Raw genomic sequence first — 22,281 nt, 5'->3', positions numbered from 1 at the left:
GTACATGCACAGGTAATTGTGCTGAGTCACTGTGACTTTTCAACTGTCAAATCTCAGGTTGCTGTGCACATGCAACAGGAAAAGAGCAAAGTGCTGCAGAAATAGGTTAAAATAAAAACTGCAAAGGAGAATAACATTCACAGGTTTCAACAGATGCATATTCTTTCAGTAACATTTGTGAAAATACAACTTTAATAATAAAAACTGCATGAAATAACTGCAGCAGTGACCACCAATGAACACCTACAGTTGCAGAAGGAACAAGACAGTTACTTTTATTTTAACTATACACTAAATTTTTCTGCCTTATTGTATATTTTCCTGACAAAATAACAGTATATAATTTATAGTTCTTACTTCAAGAAACAGACTGATAATTATTTAAAGTTTCAGCACACAGAAGCTTTTTATTTAAGTTTGCATCAGTGCACAATACAGTCTTGTTTTTGAGCTGGATTTCCTTTTGTTTTTTCATGTGAGCTGCATGCCAAAGTCAAAGAGTGCAGACACAAAGCAAGAGAAGTCACTCCTCCTCACATGACTTCATCAGTGCCTGTTGATACAAGCAGCTGGGTATATAATAATCCACATAAAATAGTTTAATAAAGTCAACTGTGCAGTATGGGGATTGAAATGTACACTTTCCGTCTTACATCATGCTGCCCTGTGTTGACAAAAGGAGCACCGTTTAACCTACTTAGACAGGGCGTTAACTATCCTGGCTTCCTTGACTCGAGATCTTTGGTGACAACTCAAAAATGGGATGGGACTAAATTCCACCAATCCGAATGTGGTGGGCTGGAGCTTGGAATAAAACCAGATTTCTGTGCGTTTAAGTTCCACTCCTCACTTCGTTCACCAGCCACAACATCTTCTGTCTTCTGTCAGCTGTTGCACTTCTCTCTGAAACCATGGCCAAGGACATGACTCTGCTGTGGGGCTCCGGCTCTCCTCCCTGTTGGAGGGTCCAGATCATGCTGGAGGAGAAGCAGCTGCAGGGCTACAACCAAAAACTGCTCTCCTTTGAGAAAAAGGAGCACAAATCCCAGGAAGTCCTGGACATGAACCCCAGAGGTCAGGTGGGTTCAAGTCAAACTAGCTGTTTACCTAGAAACCAGTCTAATCCTCATTCAACTTCAGTGTGCGTTTTTTTTAACATATGAATTTATTTTACACATGCTTGAACTTAAAGTAATTATTTAATTTTTAATCACCCCCTGTTTGTCTTAAAGCTTCCTGCCTTCAAATGTGGGAACCATATCCTGAATGAGTCCTACGCTGCCTGCTTTTTTCTGGAGGTGAGAACTTGGCTCTAGTTAATATTTCATGCACCAAGGAGTTAATAAGTAGGAGGGCTGTTCTGCTTGTCAGACAAACAGACATCCTACACCACAGAGGAATAGAAACCGAAACTTCACGCTGTTCTTCATAACAGTTCCTCTTTTTTTGTTCCATTAACAGAACCAGTACAAGTCTCAGGGAAACAAGCTGATTCCCGACTCCCCTGATGCACAAGCGCTGATGTACCAGCGCATGTTTGAGGTTTTAACATTCCACCAGAAAATAGGTATGTTAATCCTGATATGCATAACTGTGCATATCAGTGTGAAGCTGATGTTATATAATGATGTCCTGACTGAACCCAGCCTCTGCTGGTAAAAAGAAGTTAAAGCCCAAACACAATGTGGGAGTCCATGTTATGCAACATGTGCACAGATTTCTTTGATTAGCTTCATAGCCCTCATATCTCAGAAAATGGTTATTACAACTAAATATCTGTTGACATTTTCCAGTGGAGATTGTCACATACAACTTCAGGGTTCCAGAGGAGGAGAGACATGACTCTGCTGTTCAGAGAAATAAGGAGGCTCTGACAGCTGAGCTCAAGCTGTGGGAGGGATACCTGAAAAACACGGTAAATGCTTGAACAATCACACCACACACCTAAGCCAACATTCATAAGCAAAAGGCTGTAATATAATGTTGCAATGCAGCAGCAGCACTTCGTATTGCTGTTGCTGTTTTTCTTAGTCATATTAAATGTTAATGTAAGTGCTGCTTCAAGAATCATAATGAAACTGGATGATCTGAGAGACACAAATTTAACTTTAATCTTAGCAGGATGGAGGAAATGACTTAATGCTTGAGGAAAAGCTCAGCACTTTGATGAAAATACTCACTCACTGCAGCTGAGAGTTACATGTTGACATGTTGGGCTTAGAACAGGTAACAAAATGCTGGACCAAGACCTCCAGCTTGCTGTTGTTTCTTTTAATTATTCCATTTAAAAAATTGCGTAGGTTGCTGAACTATTTCTTTATTGGGTGCAGTGTCTGTCTGTTAGGACCACAAACCTCTGTAAAACCACAAATAGTTTGTTTTATTTTAATTGTTGTTCTGTCAGTGTCACACAGATTAAATATAATGTGGTAATTTATGAATTTCACAGGTGCTGCTTGGTAAACTTTGTTATCTTTGGACATAACCAGGCGCCTGTTTGACCCCATTTTGTTGAGATAAGCTGACTGGAGCTTGGTGTTGATCTTCCATCAGACCATCAAAAGAGAGTTTTCCCTTGATGTCAGACTATATCTTTAAAAACACTTTCACCAATAATGGATGTGAAATATTTAATTATTAATGCTTCACCAACTCTTGCATTCTCTCTTCTAGGACTGTTGTCTGGCTGGAAAAGAATTCACACTGGCTGATGTGGTTTTTTTCCCAAGCGTTGCTTTTCTATTCCGCCTTGGGTAAGTAGGTTAAAGAACCAAAAATTACTATTAGGTGCTTATCAGTATGGAGTAATAAACAGGAAAAAATGCACAATTTAAAGTGTCAGAATGAATTTTCAAATTTTTTTTCCATAGGTTAAGTAGTGAGAGTCACCCTGCACTGGCAAAATATTACAACAGTCTGAAGGACAGACCCAGCATCAAAGCCACCTGGCCTCCTCACTGGCAGAGCACTCCTGGACCGGACATGATGAAAACCATCTGAGATCCAAATCCTGCTCAGTGGACACAGTAACAGTTCCTGTTCAGATTCGATATGTAACCATTCCTTGTATTGCACTACTTTTTTTTTTTTTAAAGCTATGCTTGGCTTCTGCTATGAAGAGCAATTTTCTGCAAAGTGTAAAAAGAGGAGAAACTCAACTATTATCCAGTAAAAGACAAAAGAATGTTAACACTAAATAACATGTATGATTGAGTTTATTAACATGTGAAAATAAAAATGCCCACTGATTCAGTTTAATGTTTGTACCACCTTCATGTTTTACTTATTCAGCTCCTATGTCCCTTATATGAACATATGTAATGTAAGTGTTTTCAGCTCACCTCTCCTAACTCAGAAACACACACATACACACACACACACACACACACACACACACACACACACACACACACACACACACACACACACACACATATATATATATATATATATATATATATATATATATATATATATATATATATATATATATATATATATATATAGGTGTGTTTATAGGCAAAGGTGTTGAATTAGTGCTGCGTGCAGATGATCACATGCATAAAACCTTCCTACCAGAACTTTTTTATGATGTTCAAAACCATAAACCAAATAGTGTGAAAAACAATCTAAAAATGACTTTCCTCCGAAAATACTAGACCTTAATAAAATGACCCCATGATCTAGAAATACGTTGGTATTTACACTTGATCACAGAACTCTGCACTTTCTTCTCTGCATTCATTAATTCAACCTTTACTCATACAGGGTGTTGCCATGAGTAGTTGCCCTCTTTTATAATGTGTACAATGTAAGCATGAGATAAAAAAGACAACAGTTAGACAAATATACGACTTACAACAAACGATAAGGTTGGAGTTGAGAAAGGGTGGACAGGACACCACATGAAAAAGCTTGATAAACTGGTTTGACTGATGCATGTAGAGAAGAACCACTTGTATGAACCAACATGAACTGCATCTGTTTTTCGAACAAAAAATCTTTACATAGCCGAGCAAAATGAAAACTCATGCACACTCAGGAGCTGTCACATGACACAGGCTGCATACTGATGGAGTCACAGATATGAATTTATCATCAGTGGTGAGAATATGGAATGGAAAGAAAAGTCTTAAAATAAGAGAACATTTCTGATGCAATCTCTCTTGAAGAAACATGAAATATTACCGAACAGCAGCTTAGTATGTTTTTGAAGGTAGAGACTTGAGCAGAACCATGTGTTTCTCTTGTCATTTCTGCAGCCTTATGGATTATTTCCAAATACATTTTACACTACTTCAAATTCAGATTCAGATTGTTTTATTGTCATTCAAATTACATCGGAGATGCACTGCAGAACAAAATGACGATGCAGGCTCAGCAATAAAAAGACACACAATCAAAACAAGCACCTGAGATAAAATAAATAAGTTATAAATACTGGTGAAGTAGTGCAGTGAATGAAATAAGTGAAAACAAGAGAATAAATAAGAAGTTATTGCACATGTCCAAGGTAACTGCATTTGTGAAAAGCAGTTGAGAGTGTATGTTTAATAATTACAATCCTCTGTTTGAAAGACAGATTGCGGCGGGGAAAGAAAACCTTCCTGAACCTAACAGTTTTACATCTCAGGCTGTGGTACCTCCTGTTTAAGGAGGTTGACAGGCAATGTTGCTCTGCCAAGTCCCTTACAGGTGACAGTGAGACCCCAGTGATCCTCTCAGCAGCCCTCACCGCTCTTCTCTTCAGTGCTTTCCAGTCAGAGCCACTGCTGCTCTCATGCCACAGTGAGATGCTGCTGGTTAGCACACTCTCTATGGTTCCTCTGACGAAAGTGGTGAGGACTGATGTGCTCAGATGAGCTCTCTTTAGCCTCTGCAGAAAGATCAGGCGCTGATGAACCTTCTCGGTGATGGAGGAGATGTGCAGAGATCAGGTGAGGTTATGAGCCACATGCACTCCCAGGAATTTGATGTGCTGCACTATTTCTTCTGCAGTGTCCATAATGTAAACCGGCATGTGCACTGCCTGTTTCGTCCTGAAGTCAATCACCATCACCAGTTCTTTGGTTTTTTCCACATTCAGGATCAGATTGTTCCTGTTGCACCATTTCACAACAGACTTCATCTCCTCTCTGTAGTCCTCCTCTTCATCACTTTGAATGAGACCCACCGTTGCGGTGTCATCCCCATACAGTATGATGTGGTTTGGTTTGGGCTGAACTTTGCACAACAATCGTGGGTCACCAGAGTGAAGGGGAGGGAACTTAGAAAGCACCTTCTCCTGTGGAGAACCTGTGCTTCAACGACCGGTTGATACTGGCAGCTACTCAATTTGCACATTCAAGAACAGACACAAAGAAATTTTCGCCTACGTGAACACTCTGCTCCTTTTTTGTTTTTTTTCCTTGACTCAAGCTCTTTGTTGATAACTCAAAAATGGGATGGGACTAAATTCCACCAATCGGATGTGGTGGGCAGGAGCTTGGCATAAAACCAGACTTCTGTGCATTCTATCCTCTGTCAGCTGTTGCACTTCTCTCTGAAACCATGGCCAAAGACATGACTCTGCTGTGGGGCTCCGGCTCTCCTCCCTGCTGGAGGATCCAGATCATGCTGGAGGAGAAGCAGCTGCAGGGCTACAACCAAAAACTGCTCAACTTTTATAAAAAGGAGCACAAATCCCAGGAAGTCCTGGACATGAACCCCAGAGGACAGGTGGGTTCAAGTCAAACTTGCCGTTTACCTAGAAACCAGTCAAATTGTCACTCAACTTCAGTCAGCATTTTTGTTAAATGCATGAATTTATATTACACATGCTTGAACTTAAAGTAATTATCTTTTAATTACTTTAATTATCTTTTACCAATTAATCTTTAATTCCCCCATGTCTGTCTTAAAGCTTCCTTCCTTCAAATGTGGGAAACATATCCTGAATGAGTCCTACGCCGCCTGCTTTTTCCTGGAGGTGAGAACTTGGCCAAAGTCTTGAACTTGGCTCTAGTTAATATTTCATGCAGCCATGGAGTTAATAAGTAGGAGGGCTGTTCTGCTGTCAGACAACCAGATATCCTACACTGCAGAGGAGAAGAAACTGGAGCTCCATGCTGTTCTTCATAACAGTTCCTCTTTTTTCTGTTCCCAACACCAGAATCAGTACAAGTCTCAGGGAAACAAGCTGATTCCTGACTCCCCCGATGCACAAGCACTGATGTACCAGCGCATGTTTGAGGTTTTAACCCTCGGCCAGAAAATGTGTATGTTAGTCTTGATAGGCATAACTGAAGTTTTTGGCTCTTGTATTGTGAGGCAAGACTACTGTGTTAGCCCTGAAAATCCTTCATCTTAATAAATAATGGACCAAATAGTGCAAGTTTCTCCAAATTACATCTGAACCATGTGGATTTAGTGAGTTTTTACAGACTATCCAGGCTACTAAAGTTCAGTAAACGTTGTGGGACTTAGCAGTTGTTGTCAGCCTTTTGTGACTGAGGTGTAAAGCTAAATGAAACCAGGTGCTTTATTGATAAGGAGGGCTGCTAAACTAAAATAGCTGAAATCCCAGTTCATTACAAGAGATAAATGCACTGCTTCAGGCTCTTATTTGAACCGTTTTTTACTGTCCACTGTGTGAAGCCAATGTTATATAATGATGTCCTGACTGATCCCAGCCACTGCCGATAAAAAGAAGTTAAAGCCCAAACACAATGTGGGAGTCCATGTTATGCAACATGTGCACAGAATTCTTTGATTAGCCTCCTAGTCCTCATATCTCAGAAAACGGTTGTTACAACTAAATATCTGCTGACATTTTCCAGTGGATCTTGTCGCCTACAAGTTCAGGGTCCCAGAGGAGGAGAGACACGACTCTGCAATTCAGAGAAATAAGGAGGCTCTGACAGCTGAGCTCAAGCTGTGGGAGGGATACCTGAATAAAACGGTAAACGCTTTAACAATCACACCACACACTACAGAGTGTAACCTAAGCTGACATTCATAAGAAAGAGGCTGTAATATAATGTTACAATACAGCAGCAGCACTTTGTATTACTGTTGTTGTTTCTCTCAGCCATATGAAATGTTAATATAAATGCTGCTCCAAGTATCATAATGACACTGGATGATCTGGGAGAGTTTTTACAGCTACAGTTTATACAAATTTAACTTTAATCTTAGCAGGATAGAGGTGAATGATTTATTGGTTGAAGAACAGCTCAGCATTTTAATAAATATGTTCAATCACTACAGCTGAGAGTTAGAGGAGAACATTGATATGTTGGGCTTATCCCAGGTAACAAAAGGCTGGACCAAGACCTCCAGCTTGCTGTTGTTTCTTTTAATTATTATATTTAACAAATTACATAGGCTGCTGGACCATTTCTTTATTGGGTGCAGTGATTATCTATTATGAATGTAAACCTCTGAAAAACCACAAATAGGTTGTTTTATTTTAGTTGTTCTGTCAGTGTCACACGGATTAAATATAATGTGGTAATTTATGAATTTCACAGGTGCCGCCTGGTAAACTTTGTTATCTTTGGACATAACCAGGCTGCCTGTTTGGTCCCATTTTGTTGAGATAAGCTGACCGGAGCTTGGTGTTGATCTTCCATCAGACCATCAAAAGAGAGTTTTCCCTTGACGTCAGACTATATCTTTAAAAGACACTTTCACCAATAATGGATGTGAAATATTTAATTATTAATGCTACCATTCTTCAAAAACTCTTCCAGGACTCTTGCCTGGCTGGAAAAGAATTCACACTGGCTGATGTCGTCTTTTTCCCAGTCATTGCTGTTATATTCCGCTTCGGGTACGTAGGTTAAAGAACCAAAAATGACTTTTAGCTGCTTATCAGAATGGAATAACAAACAGTGTACAATTTAAAGGGTCACAGTCAAATTTCTCTTTTCCCCTGTAGATTAAGTAGTGAGAGTCACCCTGCACTGGCAAAATACTACAACTCTCTGAAGGACAGAGCCAGCATCAAAGCCACCTGGCCTCCTCACTGGCAGGAACCCCCCGAACTGGATGTGATGAAAACCATTTAAGATCCAAATTCTGCTCAGTGGACACACTAACAGTTCCTGTTCTCATTCGATATGTAACCACTGCTTGCATTGCACTACTTTTTAAAAAATTACGCTTTGCTTCTGCTATGAAGAGCAATTTTCTATGAAGTGTAAAAAGAGGAGAAACTCAAATATAATCCAGTAAAAGATAAAAGAATGTTAACACTAAACAACATGTATGATTCAGTTTATTTACATGTGAGAATAAAAATCCTCACTGATGCAGTTTAATGTTGGTACCACCTTCATGTTTTACTTCTTCAGCTCCCATGTCCCTTATATGAACATATGTAATGTAATTTTATACTTTGAAATAATGTATTTCTACTTGGAAAAATAATTATTTGTAATGCACCACATAAAGCAATGTATCAACTCACCTCTCCTGACTCAGAAACGCATATAGACACACACACCCAGTGTTTATCAGGTTTTTAGATTATGTCCTCATTCAGTCCTGTGGTAAACTAATTAAAGTTGTCACTGCTAACAGGCAGACTTTGTGTGTTTTCTCACCCTTTTGACTGTGGCCTCCACCTGCATGTGTTTTAAGCTGCATCTCACCTCCCAATCAATCCATGTGTGTACATGAAGACTGCTTTTTAAATCACATTTTTTCTTTTATCCTTCTATATGCAGTATGGATACAACTCAGACATAGTGCTTCATAATAATGTTGTGCCTTCAGCTTTATTTGCATGATGAAATCATGTGTGTGTGTGCTGTTGGCAGCTAAAGCTTGTGATTCAACATCATTGTGTACATGACACAAAAATATGAAGAACATGTTAAACTCTAATTAGCACAGGACAGTTGGAAGTGTGAGTGCATGGACTTTGCAAATGTATTTCTCACATGTGCAACACATAGTATTTGTTTTACAGACCTTCTTCTTACTTCTTCAGCAAAGAGAGAACTGGTGGTGATGTCATCTGAATCACCTTTATAGCCTCTGAACACAGTATCCATTCTCCAGAAATGTTTCATTTGTTTGAAATTGATAAAACTGGAGATTTGTTGTGGAAGGTTGTTGTGGCACCTGCACGACAAAGTTTTTGTTTTTCTGAGATCAATCAGTAGCACAAATAATCTAAATTTTTCATTATGTGTTTGTGTGCATGCATGTGTCTGTGTGTGTCTGTGTGGCTTTTCGAGCTGTGTGTGATGTGGGTGTGTGTTTCAGTCCTATGTGACTCTGATTTTTAACTACTTTTAACGGTCATTTTTGACACTAAGACACGAGGGTTAATTAATTTGTAGAAATCAATCAACTTTGTGCACCAAAAATATCAGATGAAGACAGTAAAGTTTTTGAAATCTCATAGTTGTAGTTCCGTCTCCCAGCCAGTAGGTGTCAGTATGCGCTCTATCAAAGCTTGTTAACTCAATAAAATGGGTAAAGAGTTAAAGTCTTGATCTTCAGCTCAGTCATCGAGCTTACGTGTGCGCTTTGTGTGTCTTCAGGGACAGTAGAAGGTGTAATCTTGAGGCTGTTTAAACCGAAACCATGGCCAAGGACATGACTCTGCTGTGGGGCTCCGGCTCTGCTCCCTGCTGGAGGGTCCAGATCATGCTGGAGGAGAAGAAGCTGCAGGGCTACGACCAAAAACTGCTCTCCTTCGAGAAAATGGAGCACAAGTCCCAGGAAGTCCTAGATATAAACCCGAGGGGTCAGGTGAGGACAGCAACGTAATGATAATAACAGTAACAACAAGGTACTTAACGCCAAACTTCTGTAAAAAATGTAACATAATGATTTCCAGTATTGGTAAGTAAGTTCACCTGTTTTAATCCAACGGAAACGCTTTACCAAATCACAGTAATGGACTATTTAATTCGGCATGTCTTCAATCTTTTCAGTTAGGTTTATTAAAAGAAATACACGAGTTATCAGTATCAGAGTTCCCTTTGTTCACTTGCTATTGCACCATAAAAAATCAGCAACGCTAACGAATAAAAGCAATGATAAAGTCAAGTGTGTTTACAGTGGATGTAGTATTATCATGCCGAAGATATTATACGCTTATTTAATTTAATGCAATGTCTTAATGTAAGCTTTGAAGGACATGTATATTATGAGCAAACGAGAAAACAATGAGTTTTAAATAGTTTGATGCAGGGTTTTATTACATGTTGCAATACAAGTGCACCTGCTGTTGATAGTTTCATAGTCACAAAACCTTAAAAAACTATTTTGTTTATAACATTTTATGGTCAGTAATTGTTCCTAATATTTCATGTAATAAAACACAACAGGTTGTCCTAATTAAATTCATGCAAAGCATGACACATAATAAAAATTAACCCTTTAATAGTCTTTCTCACTCACATTGTAACTTGGTTCATTTTTCAGCTTCCGTCTTTCAAACATGGAAACATCATCGTGAATGAATCCTACGGTGTCTGTTTTTACCTGGAGGTGAGGGAGACACTCCAACAAGCAGTTTTACACTCAGCAGCATGAATTGTGACAAAAGTTCAAATGTATTTCCTGTCCTAACACCAGAGCCAGTTTAAAAACCAGGGAACCAAACTAATCCCAGATGACACTGACCAACAAGCTCTGATGTACCAGCGCATGTTTGAGGGTCTCACATTCTACGATAAAGTCCGTAAGAAATAAAAGTTTGGTGCTAGTCCTCTTCTTGACAAAATACCACTTGGGTTATTGTTTTCCCCTGATATTTTCCATACTATATATTTGATTGATTTAAATCAGCAGTAGAATGGTCTATGGTTTTTTCAAAGCAGCAACTTCCTTTCAGATCAAAATCTTATTTAAATCCATGACCAAAAGACCAAGAAGAAATGGATTGTCTCTGAAATCTTTAATATATGTTACTCTTCTGAGCCCCACTGTTTTTGAAAAACATCTGAAAGACACATCAGTGAATCACACCTCTGCACTCTGTGATGAGTTCCTTCATTATGATGTGAATGGACACAACAGTTTAATTTATGCATCAGCAAAAGCAAAAACACTCTTATGGTCATTATTCATTACCATAATTCAGGAACAGAAGAGAAAATTGTAACTGTATTTTCCATTCATATTTTTTGGCCAGATACCATATTAGTGGCACTAATTTTGGTGAGTTTCATGGGGATTCGCCCACCTATGAAATTCCCACGGTGTGTGCTACATACATTTTGTAAGTCTTGTGACACTGATCTAAATTTCAGCTGCACAAACTAGTAATTATGTATTTGTAACACGTACAGACCCTTTCCAAAAAATTTGAATACGATGGAAAATTTTATTTATTTCCATAATTCCATTCAAACAGTTAAGCTTTCATAGATCATATATTCAGGGCCCACAATCCAAATGATTTTAAGTATTTATTTGTTTATTTTTGCATAATTTGGGCATCCAGCTCAAAAAACCCACGAAAACAGGAATTCAACAAATTAGAATACTGTGAAGAAATCAGCCCAAATTTTGCAGGGCATGAATGTTTTAAACTGAGTGTCACACACTAATCATCTACTAAACCCAGAGCACCTGCACAGGTTTCCCCAGGTGTCATTAAATTGCTTCAATTTGGTTCAATTGTCTCAGTTTGGTTCAATATGGGGAAGTCTGCAGACTTGACAACTGGCCAGAAGACCATCATTGATACCCTCCATAGGATGGGTAAGCCACAACAGTTCATAGCTAAGGAGGCTGGCTGTTCACAGAGTGCTGTGTCCAAGCATATCAATGGAAAGTCTAGTAGAAGGGCAAAATGAGGCAGGAGAAGATGCACCAGCAAAAGAGATGACCGTGGACTTCAGGGGATTATCAAACAGAGAAGATTCAAGAATCTGGCAGAGATCCAGAAAGAGTGGAATGAGGCAGGAGTCACAGCTTCAAAAACCACCACATTCAGACACGTCTGGGAGATGGGCTACAACTGTCGGGTTCCTCGGGTCAAGCCACTTCTGAGCCTGAGCCAACATAGAAAACATCTCAACTGGGCCAAGGAGAAGAGGGACTGGACTGTTGGCCAGTGGTCCCAGGTCCTCTTTTCCGATGAAAGTAAAGTTTGCCTTTCATTCGGGAATCAAGGTCCAAGGGTTTAGAGGAAGACGGATGTGGAACAGAACCCAAGCTGCTTGAGGTCAAGTGTGAAATATCCACAGTCAGTCATGATTTGGGGTGCAATGTCCGGTGCAGGTGTTGGTAAACTCTGCTTTCTTAAATCCAAGGTCACCGCAACAGTCTGCCAGAATGTTTTAGAGGACTTCATGATTCCTTCTGCTGAGGATCTGTATGGAGATGCAGATTTCATCATCCAGCAGGACCTGGCCCCTGCCCATACCACCAGAAGCACCAAAACCTGGTCTGATGCCCATGCCATCACAGTGCTTGACTGGCCAGCCAACTCGCCAGATCTAAACCCCATTGAGAATCTATGGGGTATTATCAAGAGGAAAATGAGGGGCACCAGACCCAAAAACAAAGAAGAGCTGACAGAAAGCATCAAGGAAATCTGGGCTTCCATAACTCCCAGACAATGCCACAGGCTGATTGCCTCAGTGCCATGGCGTATCGAGGCAGTGATTAAGGCAAAGGGATTCCCAACCAAGTATTGAAGATTGACATATTGTTTTGAAAGTACCATATTTTGATTGATTTGGTGTGATCCTAATTTCTTTCTTTTTTTTCTGCAAACACCGAGAAGTAAATGGTGATTTCTTCACAGTATTTTAATTTTTTGAATTCCTGTTTTCATGGGTTTTATGAGCTGGAAGCCCAAATTATGTAAAAATAAACAAATAAATACTTGAAATCATTTAAACTGTGGGCCCTGAATCTGTAATCTGTGAAAGTTGAACTTTTTGAATGGAATTATGGAAAGAAATAAACTTTTCCATGATACTCAAATTTTTTGGAAACGGTCTGTATATTGACCTATATGTATACGATATTTGCTTTAAATTTGAACATGCTACAATGTGAAGCCATTGTCTGCTGAATATGTTAATACATATATGTAACCATAATGTTTTCCTGATTTTAGTTACTGTTATCTACTATGAATATTTCGTCCCTAAAGGAGAGAGGCACGACTCAGCTGTGAAGAGAAACAAAGAGGCTCTGGAGACTGAGCTGAAGCTCTGGGAAGGATACCTGCAGAAGGTATGTTGGTGAGCAGTGAAAACACAAACTGACTCAACATCCACTGATGCATTCAAACTGTATTTGTCACTTTCTTTTCTTTCCAGCTGGGCGCTGGCTCTTACTTGGCAGGACCATCTTTCACGCTGGCCGATGTGGTTGTTTTTCCAACTGTTGGTATTCTTTTCCGATTTGGGTAAGAAGCCAAGACTGTAAGACATGCTGCCTTCAGATGAGAATCATGAGCTTCTGATTGTGACATGGGAAGTCTTGTACTTGAAATACCTGTAGTTCAGGTGGTACCAATGACAGTATCAGTAGAGCACTGCTACTAGGAAATGAAAATGTGTTATCGGCATCTAGAAGCCACCAAGGCTAACCATTTAGCACTCTAACAATTAGGTAATGTAAACCGTGTCCCAAAAGTCTGTTCTCCCTCCAAAAACAAAGCTCAAAGACTGATTATGCAATACAATTAATTTATTCAATAGCCAGTATGTCCTCCTTTCACTTTGATTACAGCTTTCAGTCTTTCAGACATGGAATGTACAAAGTTCTTGAGTGTGGATAGTTCTAGCTTCCCCTACTCTTGCACAGCCCTAGAGTTGAGCTGTTTCATGGTGGTCATTGGTGGACTGGTAAAGATGCGACTGTTCAGGATTCCCCAACAGTTCACAATTGGGTTGAGGTTAGGAGAGTTTGGTGACCATTCCTCCTTGCGCAGAAAAACAGGCAGATGGTCAGAACATCCTTGCTGAGTCGTACAGGCAGTGTGAGCAGGGGCACCATCTTGCATAAATACCAATTCTGAACGTCTGTTAGACATTTTCTGTTCAGTCACAGGCCCCAACTTTTTTCCTCTTTGCAGGAAGTAGTACCTTTTGTAGAATGTTGTTGGTATAATATTATGCATTATCAGATGTATCTAGAGGCACAATGTGCCACTCTGAGAGACCTGAAGTGGACATAGCCCACCAAACTATAATATGGGCACTGAACTTCACTTGTTCAGAAGATGGTACTTTTTCATGATCATCTGTACGATACAGTCATTTTGGCTGCTGGGTGTGGTGTGGAGTTTGGTGAGTCATGTGGTACGTTGTGTCTTGTAAGCTTTCAGCCTCAATGTTTCTGTTAAAAAACGATGCACAGTCCTCTTAGAAACATCTTATTCAAGACTTTTCAGCCTCTGACTGAGTCACCGGAATGACTGGTGTCTTTTACCCGTGGCCTTTCTCATCAGATCCTTGGTTCTTGCAGTTAGGCCTGAAGGACGTCCTGAGTTAGACTAGTCTTTGAAGGATCCTCCTTTGTTGTATCTTTGCCACAACTTCTGTACCCAACGGATACTTCTGCCAAGGGTTTGAGCGGCCTGCTGATTAGTTTTTCCTGCATTTCCAAGAGCAATGGCCTGTGCATGAATCTGAGACTCTGAAAGAGCAGCTTTTCCCCCTTATGTTTGGCCATGATAGCAACTCTTCCAACATTCGGTTGTGAGTGTAATGCATTTGGTCCAGTGGGGAAAACAAACTTGTAGGAAATACAAAAGACGCAATGAAAAGATGAAGCTGTTGGGAACATCTACCTACATTTTCCTCATTCTAAAATTCAAAAGAAACACTTACCTTCTTCCTACTTCTGAAAAATGCGTTTCCATGACTTCTGCCATTTCTGATGACAGCAAATTCCTCACAACTCGGGAACTCAAAACTTTCAGAAAATTTCTTCTTACAAAGTCGTGAATGCAACAATTCTCAGTGACTCTTTTCATGAACACGATAAACCCCATTTGAAAGCAGAAAAAAATGCAAACAGAACAAACCTGATCTTCTTGGAGATCTAATCAGTAAATTACATCACAGCGTGTAGATGTTGCTGTTCAAATGCCTGCTACTTTCTGATCCACAGGTTATCTGCTCAGCGTTACCCTAAACTGGGAGAGTATTATGGTCTGGTGAAGGAGAGACCCAGCGTCAAAGCCAGCTGGCCTCCTCATTGGGTGGAGGACCCAAAGGGAGACGAGGACACCCTGAAGGACTTGTGATATCCATACACTCTTGTTATTATGATGTTCCGGTGTGGCCTCTAATGCAAAGCTTTTGCTTTTGCCTACTAAAAGCTTAGCTAACAGCTTGATAAATATGATACAGCTCTGATTTTGATTATTGGTGCTGTGAAATAAATTGTTGGCTTACGAAAAAGTTCTGAATACGTTAGGGGATTACAGGTGCAGATATGTGGTTCTTTGATTTTGATCCCTCTCTTGTCAAATCTTTGACCAAAAAATGTATAAATGCAGGCTGTGTTAAACTATACATCATTAGATGGTTGCAGGGTGACAGCAGCAGGAAGACTGTCATGATGACATAACAGCTTTTGTTTCCCCCATACACTGTGTTTAGAACTAACATCAGTCTGTGTCAACTCATACATGTACATGCTACTATGTCAAAAGTTTCTAATGCATTCACAGTTCGTGTGAAGTCAGTGTGTGTTAATACATTCATATCAGTTAGCATTTCTGTGCATTCATACCACATTAACTGATATATTGGGGCTATAACATAGTGTACACTGTAAATTCCAATCTCACATTTCCTCCGTGTCCTAGTAGAAAAGGTAGGCGGAGTCAGAGGAAATAACCTCTGTGTTCATTATTTGAATGTCAGAAGTAGCTTGCTCTGCACAAAGGTAGTTCAAATGCCCTGTGTGATTTTTGCATAAATGAAAGTGTTCAATATTGTGTCCTTTGCATGATTTTTGCATTTTCAGTTTCATGCACAGCCTTTTGGAGACACACCAGCCATACTTTATGTTCAACTATGTCACTTCAATAAACAGTAGATGTGTATCAGGTTTGCAGAAGTGTTTTTTATGACTGAACATGGATTTATATCTTGCACACTGGACAAGTGTAAGTTTGATCCAAGTTCTGGTCCTTGTCTTTGTCATTTTATCCAGTTAAAATGCTGATGAATACAGAAATACTGTTATTTCCAGTGGAAGACTTGAAATATCCATCATGGGGCTGACCCATTTTAAAAACCTTTCCTCATAAGAACAGAAGAAATAAACTGTTTATGGTGATCAGTTTGCATATTCTTGTCATTATATGATTAGTTTCTGTGTATCAAGTTCACTACAGGCAGAACTTTATCTGCAGTTGCAGGTCTCACAATTAGTAACAAAGATGTTGAATTAGTGCTGCATGCAGATGATCACATGCATGAAACCTTCCTACCAGAACTTTTTTATGATGTTCCAAAACATAAACCAAATAGTGGGGAAAATAAAAATGACTTTCCTCCAAAACCACTAGACCCTAATAAAACAACCATATGATGTAGAAATATGTCCACATTTACAATTTATCAAAGAACTCTGTCTGCATTTTCTTCTTTGCATTCATTCATTCAACATTTATACAGGGTGGTGCCGTGAGTAGTTGCAATCTTGTATAATGTGTACATTGTAAGCATGAGTCAAAAAATACAACAGTTGGACAAATATACAACTTACAACAAAGGATAAGGTTGGGATTGAGAAAGGGTGGACAGGACACCACATGAAATGCTTGATTAACTGGTTTGACTGATGCATGTAGAGCAGAACCAGTTGTATGAACCAGCATGAACTGCATCTGCTTTTCGAACAAAAAATGTTTACATACCAGCCAAGCAAAATGAAAACTCATGGACACCCAGGAGCTGTCACATGAGACACACTGCATACTGATGAAGACACAGATATGAATTTATCATCAATGGTGAGAATATGGAATGAAGAGAACAGTATCAGGAGGAGGATTGTCTCTGATGTACACTGATTGGTCAATGTCTTGAAGATAACATTTTTGATGCAGACTTTTTGTTGAATTTCTCAGAAACATGAAATATTACTGGATAGCAGCTGAGTGTGTTATTTGAAGGTAGAGACCTGAGCAGAACCAAGTGTTTTTCTTGTGATTTTTGCAGCCTTCTTTCTTTCAACAAGTTATCTTTTGATTATAAACTGTGTTAAAAACACGACTGAAATATGGATTCTTGCCAAACACAGTTTACACTACTTCACTGCTCTGTTGTTACTGGCAGCTGCTCAATTGCACATTGTCCAGAGTACAAGGACACAAAGAAATTGTCACCTATGTGAACAATCTGCTCCTTTTGTTTGTTTTGTTCTGCACACCTAAACTGTGAATCTTAAATGTGTGGATAAATTATATAGGGGGTGTCACTTACACGCAGTACAAGATGGAGTAGAGATATGATTGCTTATTGCATACGGCTATACCAGAGATTTTCCCCTTCTCCCCACCCACTCCTTGTACATGCACAGGTAATTGTGCTGAGTCACTGTGACTTTTCAACTGTCAAATCTCAGGTTGCTGTGCACATGCAACAGGAAAAGAGCAAAGTGCTGCAGAAATAGATTAGAATAAAAACTGAATGAGAATAACATTCACAGGTTTCACCAGATGCATATTCTTTCAGTAACATTTGTGAAAATACAACTTTAATAATAAAAACTGCATGAAATAACTGCAGCAGTGACCACCAATGAACACCTACAGTTGCAGAAGGAACAAGACAGTTACTTTTATTTTAACTATACACTCACTTTTTCTGCCTTATGGTATATTTTCCTGACAAAATAACAGTATATAATTTATAGTTCTTACTTCAAGAAACAGACTGATAATTATTTAAAGTTTCAGCACACAGAAGCTTTTTATTTAAGTTTGCATCAGTGCACAATACAGTCTTGTTTTTGAGCTGGATTTCCTTTTGTTTTTTCATGTGAGCTGCATGCCAAAGTCAAAGAGTGCAGACACAAAGCAAGAGAAGTCACTCCTCCTCACATGACTTCATCAGTGCCTGTTGATACAAGCAGCTGGGTATATAATAATCCACATAAAATAGTTTAATAACGTCAACTGTGCAGTATGGGGATTGAACTGTGCACTTTCAGTCTTACATCATGCTGCCCTGTGTTGACAAAAGGAGCACCGTTTAACCTACTTAGACAGGGCGTTAACTATCCTGGCTTCCTTGACTCGAGATCTTTGGTGACAACTCAAAAATGGGATGGGACTAAATTCCACCAATCCGGATGTGGTGGGCTGGAGCTTGGTATAAAATCAGCCTTCTGCGTATTTCAGTTCCACTCCTCGCTTCGTTCACCAGCCACAACATCTTCTGTCTTCTGTCAGCTGTTGCACTTCACTCTGAAACCATGGCCAAGGACATGACTCTGCTGTGGGGCTCCGGCTCTCCTCCCTGTTGGAGGATCCAGATCATGCTGGAGGAGAAGCAGCTGCAGGGCTACAACCAAAAACTGCTCGCCTTTGAGAAAAAGGAGCACAAATCCCAGGAAGTCCTGGATATCAACCCCAGAGGTCAGGTGAGTTGAAGTCAAACTTTCTGTTTACCTAGAAACCAGTAAAATCTTCACTCACATTCAGTGTGCATTTTTTTAAACATATGAATTTATTTTACACATGCTTGAACTTAAAGTAATTATTTAATTTTTAATCACCCTGTTTGTCTTAAAGCTTCCTGCCTTCAAATGTGGGAACCATATCCTGAATGAGTCCTACGCTGCCTGCTTTTTTCTGGAGGTGAGAACTTGGCTCTAGTTAATATTTCATGCACCAAGGAGTTAATAAGTAGGAGGACTGTTCTGCTTGTCAGACAAACAGACATCCTACACCACAGAGGAAACGAAACTGGAGCTCCATGCTGTTCTTAATAACAGTTCCTCATTTTTCTTTTCCCAACACTAGAACCAGTACAAGTCCCAGGGAAACAAGCTGATTCCTGACTCCCCTGATGCACAAGCGCTGATGTACCAGCGCATGTTTGAGGCTTTCACACTCGGCCAGAAAATGGGTATGTTAATCCTGACTAATGACTTAAGTATATGGCTCTTGTATTGTGAGGCAAGACTACTGTGTTAGCCCTAAAAATCCTTCATCTTAATAAAAAATGGACCAAACAGTGCAACTTTCTCCAAATTACATCTGAACCACGTGGATTTAGTGAGTTTTTACAGACTATCCAAGCTACTAAAGTTCAGTAAAAGTTGTGGGACTTAGCAGTTGTTGCCATTCAGAGTTCTGCCTTTTGGGACTTTAGTGTACTTAGCAACATCATAAACTCTGCTGCCGTTAAACCACTGAGACTTCATGCCAGCTTCCTCAGAGGCAGTTTAACATCAATCCTCCCTCCCCATGTGAGACCTGAGGTGTTCAAAACATGCTACGCACTAATGAGTCATGCACTGACTTCATGAATTCACGACACACTGCATTAAATCTATGTATATATGAATCTAAACCCTTGCAACAGATAGTGATGTTGACGGGTCACATGATAATCCCACAAAGGATCACATGGTCAGATTGGTTCACATGTAAAACTGAAGTCATGAGACCAGGTTCGTTATTTCTTGAGGAGGGGCGCTAAACTAAAATAGCTGAAATCTCAGTTCATTACAATCGATAGATGCATCACTTCAGGCTCTTATTTGAACTGTTTTTTACTGTCCTCTGTGTGAAGCTGATCTTATATAATGATGTCCTGACTGACCCCAGCCACTGCTGGTAAAAAGAAGCTAAAGCCCAAACACAATGTGGGAGTCCATGTTATGCAACATGTGAACAGATTTCTTTGATCAGCCTCATAGCCCTCATATCTCAGAAAACGGCTGTTACAATTAAATATCTGTTGACATTTTTCAGCGGATGTTATCTACTACAACTACAAGGTCCCAGAGGAGGAGAGACATGACTCTGCTGTTCAGAGAAATAAGGAGGCTCTGACAGCTGAGCTCAAGCTGTGGGAGGGATACCTGAATAAAACGGTAAACGCTTTAACACACACACCACACACTACAGAGTGTAACCTAAGCTGACATTCATAAGAAAGAGGCTGTAATATAATGTTACAATACAGCAGCAGCACTTTGTATTACTACTGTTGTTTTTCTCAGCCATATTAAATGTTAATATAAATGCTGCTCCATGTGTCGTAATAAAACTGTTTGATCTGGGAGAAGTTTTACAGCTACAGTTTATACAAATTTAACTTTAATCTTTGCAGGATAGACATAAATGACTTAATGCATGAAGAACAGATCAGCATTTGAATAAAAATGCTCAATCACTACAGCTGAGTTTTTGGTGAAACCTTGATATGATTTCTGTTACAAATAGTTTGTTTTATTTTAATTGTTATTCTGTCAATATCACAAGGATGAAATATGATGCTTTCCCCTATGTCAAACTATATATTTAAAAAACACTTTCACCTATAATGGATGTTAAATATTTAATTATTGATAAATTAATGCCAACATTTTTTTTTTAATAAACTCTTGTGCTCTCTCTTCTAGGACTGTTGCCTGGCTGGAAAAGAATTCACACTGGCTGATGTGCTTGTTTTTCCGGGCGTGGCTTATCTATTCCGCTTTGGGTAAGTAGGTTAAAGGACCAAAAAGGACTTTTAGCTGTTTGTCAGGATGGAATAATAAACAGTAGCACTTTTCTCATTTTTTTCCTGTAGGTTATGTAGTGAGCGTTACCCTGCACTGGCAAAATACTACACCTCTCTGAAGGACAGACCCAGCATCAAAGCCACCTGGCCTCCCACCTGGCAGAGCACCCCCGCACAGGACACACTGAAAACTGTCTGAGATCCAAATCCTCCTCAGTGGACACACTAACTGTTTCTGTTGTGATTTGATATGTTACCACTCCTTTCATTACACTACTTTTTAACAAACTACGCTTTGCTTCTGCTATGAAGAGCAATTTTCTACCATCATTTGTTTGTGACTCTAAATACAAAAGATTCTTGTTGTGCTGCAAATAAAAGCAATAAAAAAAGAGAATTTCAATTTGACTTGCCTTCTTATTTCCAGGTCATCATCCTCAGAGAATTCTTTTGGGTTATTTATGCATAAAATATGAGCCATTTGAACAAGTGAGAGTAATACCTTTAAATAAAATGAGTAATACTATGGAATTATAATTGTAGCTTCTACACAGAGATTTGACTATAGGCATCAAATATAGCAGGTGGGATTTGGGTGCTCTTTTTAAATTTCAGTAAACATGATTACAATTTTTGCACTTTTGACAGTAGAGGTCACTAAAAGAAAATTGCAAATGGCAACACTACAGTCAGAATATGAACTGTGTGTTGTTTCATACCAAGACTTAAAAAAAAGACTAAATCACACAGCATGATTTAACAATGCTTCCAGAAACCAAAACAGTGAAAGTAAATCTGGAGCTCTGTAAAATGAAATCAAGTCAAACTCACTGTGATAAGTAAATGTGTTCACAAGTATCTTTTTACAAATCCAGAGCTATTATAATTTCAGAAGTCAACAAGGTGAATAAAGACTGTAACAGAAATGAGAGCAGGTGACATTCTTCCAGTATGAAATGACTGTTTATTACCTGTTTATTTACCTGACTATTTAACTCAATTATTTTTCAGTTGGTTTAGAGATACCATTTTAAAAAATCTATTGGTTTATTATATAATGACCAAGTCTAAAGACACTCATTTGTTTGTGTCTGATTGTCATTCTTGTACTTTTTTGAGAGATGCTGGACAAATTCTGTCTTTTTACTGATTGCAATAGACTAATGTTCTCCAATGACCAGTCAAGTGTGTCTTTTGTTGTTTACGGTCATGAAAATCATAGCAGATTCCCCTATGGTGGATTAACTTGAAGTTTGAGACATGGGATGGGAGATGCGAACTGAAATAATCAGCCATTGACAGGCTGAGATCTGTAACCTACATCTGGAGAGTGAGACTACGCCTGGTCTAACTGAAGACATCTCTATTCATGACAGTAAGACAAACGATCTGTGACAACATTTACAAAGCCCTTCATGCCTGTACAAACACCTGTCAGCACAGTCATCCCTCAGTAAAACATAAATAACAAATATGTTTCAGGGCTGTTCTTTTTAATGAACTTATGGAAATCAAATAATTATGTGCATCAAAAATAGATAAAGAAAATTAAGCTTTTGAAATCTCATAATTGTAGTGTCGTCTCCCAGCCAGTAGGTGTCAGTATGTGCTC

The 22,281-nt window shown here is 39.2% G+C and overlaps 4 protein-coding genes across 7 annotated transcripts; all 4 read left to right on the top strand.

Moving 5' to 3' along the window:
• The first annotated feature begins 842 nt into the window (after nucleotides 1-842).
• On the top strand, nucleotides 843-3,258 carry LOC111576132 (glutathione S-transferase A-like). The gene is made up of 6 exons (XM_023281671.3): nucleotides 843-1,079; nucleotides 1,233-1,298; nucleotides 1,462-1,567; nucleotides 1,794-1,915; nucleotides 2,674-2,753; nucleotides 2,871-3,258. The coding sequence occupies exons 1-6, from the start codon at nucleotides 912-914 to the stop codon at nucleotides 2,998-3,000; spliced, it is 672 nt and encodes a 223-aa protein (XP_023137439.2). The 5' UTR covers nucleotides 843-911; the 3' UTR covers nucleotides 3,001-3,258.
• Nucleotides 3,259-5,507: 2,249 nt separating this feature from the next.
• LOC111576134 (glutathione S-transferase A-like) lies at nucleotides 5,508-8,562 on the top strand. 2 transcript variants are annotated; one of them, XM_055017632.1, is made up of 6 exons: nucleotides 5,509-5,718; nucleotides 5,903-5,968; nucleotides 6,152-6,257; nucleotides 6,819-6,940; nucleotides 7,734-7,813; nucleotides 7,922-8,562. In XM_055017632.1, exons 1-6 carry the CDS (start codon nucleotides 5,551-5,553, stop codon nucleotides 8,049-8,051), a joined length of 672 nt encoding a protein of 223 aa, XP_054873607.1. In that variant the 5' UTR covers nucleotides 5,509-5,550; the 3' UTR covers nucleotides 8,052-8,562. The 2 variants fall into 2 exon arrangements, with proteins under 2 accessions (XP_054873608.1, XP_054873607.1); XM_055017633.1 differs by lacking the exon at nucleotides 5,903-5,968 and having other exon boundaries at nucleotides 5,508-5,718.
• Nucleotides 8,563-9,471: 909 nt separating this feature from the next.
• On the top strand, nucleotides 9,472-16,027 carry LOC111576129 (glutathione S-transferase A-like). Of its 3 annotated transcripts, none has more exons than XM_023281667.3 (6): nucleotides 9,475-9,747; nucleotides 10,426-10,491; nucleotides 10,579-10,684; nucleotides 13,115-13,197; nucleotides 13,284-13,372; nucleotides 15,085-16,027. In XM_023281667.3, the coding sequence occupies exons 1-6, from the start codon at nucleotides 9,580-9,582 to the stop codon at nucleotides 15,218-15,220; spliced, it is 648 nt and encodes a 215-aa protein (XP_023137435.2). In that variant the 5' UTR covers nucleotides 9,475-9,579; the 3' UTR covers nucleotides 15,221-16,027. The 3 variants fall into 3 exon arrangements, with proteins under 3 accessions (XP_054873606.1, XP_023137435.2, XP_023137434.2); XM_023281666.3 differs by having other exon boundaries at nucleotides 13,079-13,197; XM_055017631.1 differs by lacking the exon at nucleotides 10,426-10,491 and having other exon boundaries at nucleotides 9,472-9,747; nucleotides 10,585-10,684; nucleotides 13,079-13,197.
• A 2,310-nt stretch (nucleotides 16,028-18,337) lies between these two features.
• LOC111576131 (glutathione S-transferase A-like) lies at nucleotides 18,338-21,072 on the top strand. Its single transcript, XM_023281670.3, has 6 exons — nucleotides 18,338-18,576; nucleotides 18,728-18,793; nucleotides 18,959-19,064; nucleotides 19,916-20,037; nucleotides 20,569-20,648; nucleotides 20,739-21,072. The coding sequence occupies exons 1-6, from the start codon at nucleotides 18,409-18,411 to the stop codon at nucleotides 20,866-20,868; spliced, it is 672 nt and encodes a 223-aa protein (XP_023137438.1). The 5' UTR covers nucleotides 18,338-18,408; the 3' UTR covers nucleotides 20,869-21,072.
• Nucleotides 21,073-22,281: the final 1,209 nt, after the last annotated feature.

Source organism: Amphiprion ocellaris, chromosome 15 (assembly GCF_022539595.1).
Source record: "Amphiprion ocellaris isolate individual 3 ecotype Okinawa chromosome 15, ASM2253959v1, whole genome shotgun sequence".
NCBI classification, from domain to species: Eukaryota; Metazoa; Chordata; class Actinopteri; family Pomacentridae; genus Amphiprion; species Amphiprion ocellaris.
The sequence above is the reverse complement of the archived record's forward strand: the minus strand, read 5'-3'. Positions and strand labels throughout refer to the sequence as shown.